General features: G+C 32.3%; 1 protein-coding gene across 1 annotated transcript; it reads right to left on the bottom strand.

The window, feature by feature from the left end:
• Positions 1 to 7,960: 7,960 nt before the first annotated feature.
• On the bottom strand, positions 7,961 to 8,874 carry LOC120175793 (zinc finger protein ZAT5-like). Its single transcript, XM_039182352.1, has one exon. It carries the CDS (start codon positions 8,872 to 8,874, stop codon positions 7,996 to 7,998), a length of 879 nt encoding a protein of 292 aa, XP_039038283.1. The 3' UTR covers positions 7,961 to 7,995.
• Positions 8,875 to 9,080: the final 206 nt, after the last annotated feature.

The following is a 9,080-nucleotide window of genomic DNA, read 5'->3' as shown; positions in this document are numbered from 1 at the left end:
TCGAACCAAAACAAACAAAAAGGAGAAAAACAAGAGATTTTAGGAGGTTTTCCACTATTTTCGAAGCAAATAAAAAACCATAAAAATATCCAGGTAAATATTTTAGTTTCGAATACCAAAAAAATATGTATGCACGTTTGTAGTAAAAAAATATTTTATAAAGAAGAGTTCGAGTAGTTTACAAGATGAGGAGTAGTTGAAACGAGTGTTTGACGGGTATATCAGAGATTTTGGGAGGTTTTAGGTTCGATTTTAGTTGGTTTTGAGGTCGTCGAAAAATGGGTAGACGAAGGGTTATGAGAGTTTTTATGGGTATTTAGGGGTATTATCAGGTGATTTAAGTCATAGATCTAGGTTTAAAAGAATGAAGAGAAGATAGTAGGCTTATTTTGGGTTCATTTCGGGGCTCTGGCCACCGTGTGTGGTGGTCGGAAAAGAAACCGGAGCGGCGGCGTGGAAGACTGGAGCAGTGGTCGGCCGAGAGAGATGTGAGAGGATTGAAAGAAAATAGAGGGTTTGAGATATTTTTCTAAAACGAGTTTGAAATGAAAAAAGAAGAAGAAAAAAGTAACTTTATAGTGAAATTTAGGGGTTAATCACATTTAGGTCACCAAAGTTAGCATTGTTTTTGCATTTTGGTCACCTGTGAGGATAAAAATTGCTATTTACCCACTTTTATGCATGTTTTATATTTTTAGGGCTATTTGTTGTCTAGTCCCCGTAGTTTAGTTGTGTTTTTGCATGATAGTCACCTGTAAGGGTCGATTTTGCAATTTACTCGTTTTTACGTATGTTATATATATATTTAGGGTTATTTTTTTTTAGTCCCTCTATGTTTAGCTTGTTTTTACATTTTGGTCATGTATAGTGAATGTTTATTTGTTTTAAATTATTTATAGAATGATTAGGTAATTTACCCATTTTTCTTTAAAAACATGTTTTAGGATAAAGAAGGAATAATTATGAAATGGTCCTTGTAGTTTCAGCATGTTTATATTTCGAACTGTAATCTATTTTTTATTTAATTTAATTTATCCATGCAATTTCATTTTATTTTAATTTGGTCCCCATGTTTATTTATTTTAATTCTTTGTAATTTTAGAACTTAATATTAAAAACGTTCATTTTGTCACTTTTGCACTTATTTTGTTTTAATTTTTGACATGATGAGTTGTTTGTTTCTGTTTTAGTCCTATTCACATTTTGTTTTATTTTAATTTTTGTATATTGCTTGCATATTATTTCATTTTAGTAATTAATTAGCTTTTCTTGATACCCTCATAAGCATTTATTGACTCGAATCGAAATAATTTGACTAAGGGTAATATTCGTTCATTTTAATATTGTCGTGGAGTGACTATCTTAACATATAAGAAAGTTACTTTCGATAATTTTAAAATGAAAGTCTATCCCGTTAAGTGACACGAATTAAATTGAATCCATTTTAAAATTTTGGGATTGGGAAAAAGATCATGTTCTTTTAATTAAGTTCACAGAGAAAAGGCTGTTAGATAAAATCTAAGGTATCGTCTCGATGTATTTAAATAATTGAACATCCTTATTCTCATTAAAGGTTGGTAAAATAAATAGTTAATTGTACTTGTTTGGCGTTTTCTTCTAATTCACTTTATTTTTGCATTTGTTCCGTTGGGTTTTCAAAATATTAACACTTGAATCGGTATTGATAATAATAATATCTTTTCATTTCGGTTGGAGTAATAAATGACTGCTTTAAGGCATGAGAGGTCATTTATTCTCGATTGAAAATAATTAGATATTACCATTTTCTCTTGAATCAATATTGAATTTTAAGATTGAATAATGATAACTCTTCATTTCAATTGGAGTAATAAATGACTGCTTTAACGCATGAGAGGTCATTTATTCTCGATTAGAAATCATTAGATATTATCGTTTTCACTCGAATTAGTATTAAATTTTAAGACGAAATAATGATATCTCTTCATTTCGATTGGAGTAATAAACGACTGCTTTAAGGCATGAGAGGTCATTTATTTTCGATTGTAAATAATTAGATATTATCGTTTTCTCACTTAGAATTATTTTGTGTTGTTACTTTGAATTAACAATGAATTTTAAAATGAAATTTTAATATTTCTTTATTTCGATTGGAGTAAGAATCGATTGCTTTAAGGTACGAGAGGTCGATTCTTCTCGATAGAAAATAATTAAATATTATTGTGTTTCATCCTAAAATTCACAGAATATTATGAGTATGAGATCTTAAATTAAATTAGACTCGAGTTGTTAGATTTCATTGCAAAGACAACTAATTAATCGACTAGGTACTGATTTAGGACATTGTGAGTGCTAATCTTTCCCCACACGTAATCGACCCCTGAACTCAAATTTTGGTAATGCAGACCACAAATTTGTTGTTTTAATTAAATTTTTTATTAAAACGACAAATACTTTTTGGGTGCCCAATCACACCCTAATCAAAAGTTGGTGGCGACTCCTTGAATCATGTTTTATTATTGCCCGGCTATCAAATTATTTGAAGCGAGACCCATTTTCAAAAAATCGTTTCAACATTTATCCTTAAAACTAAATGTAAACCACTAATTTTTGTGAATATATTAATCGGGTATCTATGGGTACCTAGTATGTATTATGAACTTTTAACTTTTTATGTGTTTCCTTGTAATTTTTCTAAAATTTTTTTATTTTAAAAAGTAAAAAATATTAATCGGGTATCTATGGGTACCTAGTAGTCACAGACATGGGACATAGGCCGAATTTGGAGAATCGGATACTCGACATTTCAAGTACTTAAAAATCTGGATACTCGATTATGAATACCCCAATAGAAAAGATAGTTGTAAGTAATAAAAGTATTTATATATATATTTATATTGTTTAGTTTTATGATATAAAGTAATTGTTAATTAAAATAAAAATAAAAATAACATTATTTGTGACTTGAATTATGATACCTTGAGAATATAGTTTTTAATCAAGTAGACTTAATAAGATTACATAAAAATATAGTTATATTTTATAATAAAATAATATATATTCATATTTTAGATAAAAAAATAAGTTGTAATAAATCAAATCTTAATTAGATTAAATTTGAAGAATAAGAACTATCTGTCCCAAAAAAATTAAAAATAATATTCAATGAACAAATACAACACTATAATAATCATAGAAGATATATTAAAAATAATTATAAAAATTAATGTATTGCTTGCAGTAGGATTTGAACCTAATATCCGATAATTATACATTAATGTTATAACTCTGTACAGAATCTCTAGAAACTATTAAACCTCCACCAAAATTAATAATTTAAATACTAAATTTGTAATTATCTGTGTTTAGGTATAATCATTGATATATGATATAATGATCGATTAATTCGAATCAGATACTGTAAAGGCAAGGACAATCTTCCTAACTCAATTTGCTCCATTCACAATCATCATGATTTAAACTCCTAATCTTACTTAAAGGATCTACTGCCTCATCCCACTAGACTAATTGATACCAACTGATTGTTGATCCTAATTTATTCTTTAATCTATCATTCAAACTAAAAGATGAAATCTTTTTAAATTTGTTATATTAAATAAATATAATTTAAGGGTTACTTTTTATGATGTAAACTCAAACCAATGATGTTATTTTTTAACTGTATAAATTTAATTTTTAAAATTATTTGATTACATCAATTTAATTCTTTAATGGATTGTTATAGTGTCTATGTGAATTATGATATTATAGAATGATTGAATTTATTTTTTAGCCGATTTTGAGGATATAATTTACTTTTTGACGGAGTTTAAGGGCACAATTGACTTTAATTGGTAATTTGAGGATTTATTTTTTTAATTTAAATTGATTATAAATAATAGTATATGTTATAGAGATTATTAACAATTTGACAATGAAAGCTTAAATACTCTGTAATCGTTGGTGCTCAAATCTAGGATTTCTAAGGATAACAACTATCCCTTTAACCACTAAAGTAACTTGGCTAGTGTAATTTGAAAATTTATTTAATCTTTAAGAAAAATAACTTGGCTAGTGTTATAAAAAAATATGGCAAATTCCATCAAAGAGGTGGGCAAAAACACCATTGGGTTGTCGACAGGGAAGGACAAGGAACATAAAGAATCGTGGTGGTGGAATGACGAAGTCCAAACTAAGGTGAAGACAAAGCAAACTTGCTTCAAGGAGTTTCTACAATGCAATGATGATGAAGAAAGATCTAGAGCTAAACAAAGATACAAGGAAGCAAAGCGGGAAGCCAAGAAAACAGTGGCTAAAGCAAATGATAAGGCATACGAGGAAATGTACAAGAGATTAGACACCAAGGAAGGACAAAACGACATCTTCAGGCTTGCAAAATCCAGGGAAAATAGGAAAAATGATATAGGTAGCATTAGGTTTATTAAGGACAACAATGGTGTTCTTTTAGTGAAAGATCGTGATATTAAGAGGGTTTGGGGTAGTTACTTCTTTGGCTTATTTAATGAAGGTGCCTCTCCCTGTACAGATAGTATCGTTGATGGGTCAACCGACCATTATATTATGGCCAATGACTATTGAGTTTGAGGAAGTCAAAATGATTCTTAGAAAGATGGGGAGGGACAAAGCTGTCAGTCCAGATCAAATTCCTATCACTGTGTGGTTTTCCCTAGGAGAAGAGGGAGTTAAGTGGTTGACTAATATCTTTAATATTATTTTAGAGACTGCCAAGATGCCAGAGGAGTGGAGAGAGTCTACGGTGATACAAATCTATAAGAATAAAGGAGATCCCCAACGTTGTGGCAACTACAGAGGTATTAAACTACTCAGCCATACCATGAAGCTATGGAAAGGGTGATAGAGGCTAGGTTGAGACATGTGACTAGGGTTTCGAAAAACCAATTTGGCTTTATGCCAGGAAGGTCTACTACGGAGGTGATTCATCTACTTCGACGGCTTAGGGAGAAATATAGGGAAAAAATAGAGATCTTCACATGGCGTTCATTGACCTTGAGAAGGCGTATGATAGCGTTCCCCGTGATACGATCTGGAAGACCTTGGAAATGAGACGGATCCCAACTGCTTATATTCGGGCGATTCGTGATATGTACTGTAGATCTACTACTTACGCCAGGACTACAGTTGGCGATACCGAGGCATTCCAGGTGGAAATCGGACTCCACCAGGAGTCAGCTATTAGCCCTTACATCTTTGCCTTGATTATGGACGACATCTATTGTGCGACACCAGACGGTGTTCCATGGTGTATGGTTTTCGTTGACGACATTGTCCTAGTTGCTGAAACAAAAACTGAGATGAATAGTAGACTGGCTACATGGAAGACTGCTTTGGAAGAAAAAGGTCTAAGGATCAATATTGAAAAGACAGAGAATTTATGTTCAAACTTCAGTGGGAACCAAAATGATGAAGATGTAGAAGTATGCATAAAAGGTCACGTTATCCCCTCAAAGGAATGTTTCAAGTACCTAAGGTCTATGATACATAAAGATGGGGGTGTAGATGATGACATTACACATCATATAAAGTCGGGATGACTAAAGTGGAGGACTGCTACTAGAGTTTTATGTGACAAGAATGTGTCTCTAAAACTTAAGGGAAAATTTTATAGAATGGCAATAAGACCAACGCTGCTGTATGGATCAGAATGTTGGGCAATCAAGAAGGATCACGTAAGGAGGATGGAGGCCGCAGAAATGAGAATGCTCCAATGGACATGTGGTAGGACTCTATGGTACATGACACCAAACTCTGCTATTAGGATGTCCTTGGGGGTGGTTCCTGTATCCGAAAAATTGAGGGAGGGAAGACTACGGTGGTTTGGACATGTCTTTAGGTGACAATCGTCGGATGCAGTCAAGAGGGTAGAGTCGATTACAGTCGATGGTGCCAGGAGGAGAGGTCAACCAAGGTGGAAGTGGGAAGACTGTTTGAGATCTTATTTGAAAGATTTAGCCATTACCGAGGACATGACCTCTGATAGGAAAGTATGGAGACTTAAGACCAGGGTAGCCGAGTAGTGCGGGTCACAATCATAGGGTGTAACATATTTGTCTTCTTTTTAATGCCTTTGTAATAATTTCCATGACTTCTACATTATATACGTTTCTGTCATTAGAATTTATGAAGGCTTAGAACTAGGGTAGCGGAGTAGTGTTGCCTTAGTTTAGGTTTTCACCAATTTGACTTTATTCCTTCTTATAGCTTGCTATCATTGATTATTGTGTATCCTTCTCTTCAGGTTTTCTCTTTCTAAATTTAGTCGAGTCTTATGTTTCTGTCTATATGCAGAGATTTTTAAGCAGGGAATTATTAGCAGGGATTAATTCCCATTACATACGTGTATATGAAGACTGCATATGAAGATTGTTCAACTATGTATTTATTTATTTATACATGCATTGCATTTTATCTTTATTTTTAATTTTCTGACTGCCGGAGGTCTTTCACGAAAGCTGCTCTCAATCATGGCGTTGGGGGCAGCCTACTGCCATGCCTCCCCCTTACCCAATTGCATATGGGAATAGGGTTTTGTTGTTGTTGTATTAAAATTTTAAAATATAAAAAAATAATCAAGAACTTGCACTTGACCCAAAATCTAATTTATACAAAATCACTAATTATTAATGTTAAAACGTTTGTATAAATGATCATTTTGTCTCGTATTTTTTAAATATTTTAACTTAATATTTTAATTTTTTGATCAAAATAACTTTTGTTGATGAAAATTGTTAGGTGACCAATAATAAAATCATATAATTGACATAACATTTTCACATATATTTAATTGATGACGTAATATGTGTTATATTATCACTTTAATAATGTGACACGTGTCATATTATTATTTTAAGTGATGTAACATATGTCACATTAACACTATGATGATTTATCATATATTATTATATCATCATGTTGAGTGATGTGTCACATATCATATTTTTTGTAACGAAACAAATATCACATTATTATTTAATAATGTAATACATGATACGTCATCAATTAAACATATATAAAAATATCATATTAACAATAAAAGCTTTTTTGATCCATTGTGATTTTAGTATACTAAGTAACTGAAAATTGTAGTGGCTGCAAAAGTATTTAATCAAACAACCCAAAACTGAGTGATGCGTTATAAGATTTGTGTGTTACGAAGTAGTGGAAGACTTCCCTGATGGTGATCTATTGTAGTTCTAGTATACTAAGTAACTAAGTGAGGTGGAAGAAACAAAGAAAAGGAACGTCTTGTAGGAGCTTAATTTTTTCTTTTTGGAATAATATGAGGTAATTATAAGGTGGAGTTTAATATTATATTTATATTTTTTTATATGTTATTTATAAGGGTAAACTATGCATTTAATCACTTATTTATTACTTAGTTTTCGTTTTAGTCACTCAATTATTACTTTTTAAAATTATATCTAACATTATATTTTAGTTATGACTTATCATTAAAAAATTAAAAATGATACTGACATGATATTTTTTAAATTAATTTTCAATGCTAACATGACATTATCTTATGGTGACATATCAACATCACTGCTAAGTTTTTAACGATGGGTAATTAAAATGTAATGTTAGGTATGAGTTTTAAAAAAATAATAGTTGGGTGATCAAAACAGAAAATATATAATAGGTAAGTGACCAAATAGGTAGTGTGCCCTATTTTTAAAGATGAATGGGTGATCTAAACATATAAAATAAGAAAAAAAAATGGCTATCATGAAAATCCACATGAAATATTCAGGTATCTTTCAATATAACACACAGTATTATTCTCTGCTTTCCATCAAAGAATACGAGTTTCATGTGATTAACATTTGATCAATGGGGGATAAAGAGTGAAAAACATCTCATAAATGTTGAATAAATATGAGAGCAACAAATAAATAGCAATTCAGCTTTGGGTCAATTTTATAAATAAATGTTGGTGTAACTAGAAATAGAAAAGGAGAGAAAAACTTTAAACCTTGCTTAGTAAAAACAATCCACCAAAGTGGGGGCTGAGAAGACAAGAGCGGATTGTTGTTGTTGCTTAGACCCGAAGGCGAATTCGGATTCCCGGTCATCGTCTTCCGGTGCCGGAAGATTGAGATCCAAGCCTAAAGACAAAACATTTCTTGGTTTCTTAGGTTTCTCAGATTCCATTGTTAAAGACAAGGGTTTGTTGGGTGTAATAATATTAACATTACTACTACCTATTGACCCTCTATGCCTTCTCATATGCCCTCCCAAGGCTTGCCCAGAGGTAAACTCAGCCCCACAAATGGAACATTCATGAACCTTAACCTTATTATTAGGACCTCCTAATTCTTCATATGCTGATTTGAATAGCCTTGTTTTTTTGTCATCAACCATGGGCACGCCTGCCTTGGGCTTCGTATGGCTAGCCCTATGACCACCAAGAGCTTGGAACGAAGGAAATGTTCTATTACATGTCTTGCACTCGTAAACAATGTACTCGGCCTTGCCTGTCCCATTTAAACCAGTCTCCAACAACTTCCTACTAGTGAATTTGTCATCGGGACGATCTTCGACCCTTAATTTCTCGGTTTCTCTGGATCGGCCTCGCGCCAGGAGAATCAAACAGTTGGCCATATCTTCTTCTTCCTCGGTCGCGATGTCTTGATATTCGGAAGAAGACGAAGAAGGTGATAAATACTGACTATAATTCTTCATCTCTACATCTGGACTCCCTTCAGGTCCACCGCCATTATCTTCATCGTAAATAGAATTGTTGCATCCTACGACGAAAGGGATCGGCGACAAAGGCCTCGAACGCTTCGTTCGTTTCCCTTTTACGATGTCCATATGATCTTTAGACTTCATTGCAATATCCGTCCGAAACTCCATATCCTTTTCCCAGCACCAATAAGAAAGAAATTGAAATACAAAGAGTTTAATATGAATATATAGCTTAATGAAATGATACAAAGGAGTAGAGAAGATGTTGTTAAGCTAAAAAAACCTTCTTCTTTTTCTTTTTTTTTTGTATTGGATAGTCAATCAAAGTATAAAATTATATATACAAGGTTGAATTGGAGAAGACAAAGGGGAAA

Source organism: Hibiscus syriacus, unplaced genomic scaffold, assembly GCF_006381635.1.
Source record: "Hibiscus syriacus cultivar Baekdansim isolate YM2019G1 unplaced genomic scaffold, ASM638163v2 tig00112215_pilon, whole genome shotgun sequence".
NCBI classification, from domain to species: domain Eukaryota; kingdom Viridiplantae; phylum Streptophyta; class Magnoliopsida; order Malvales; family Malvaceae; genus Hibiscus; species Hibiscus syriacus.
Note: the sequence above shows the minus strand (reverse complement) of the source record. Positions and strands in the feature narration are given on the sequence as shown.

What these genes read in the sequence shown, in the direction of transcription:
- LOC120175793 (XM_039182352.1), bottom strand. Translation starts at nt 8,874, where the DNA reads ATGGAGTTTCGGACGGATATTGCAATGAAGTCTAAAGATCATATGGAC.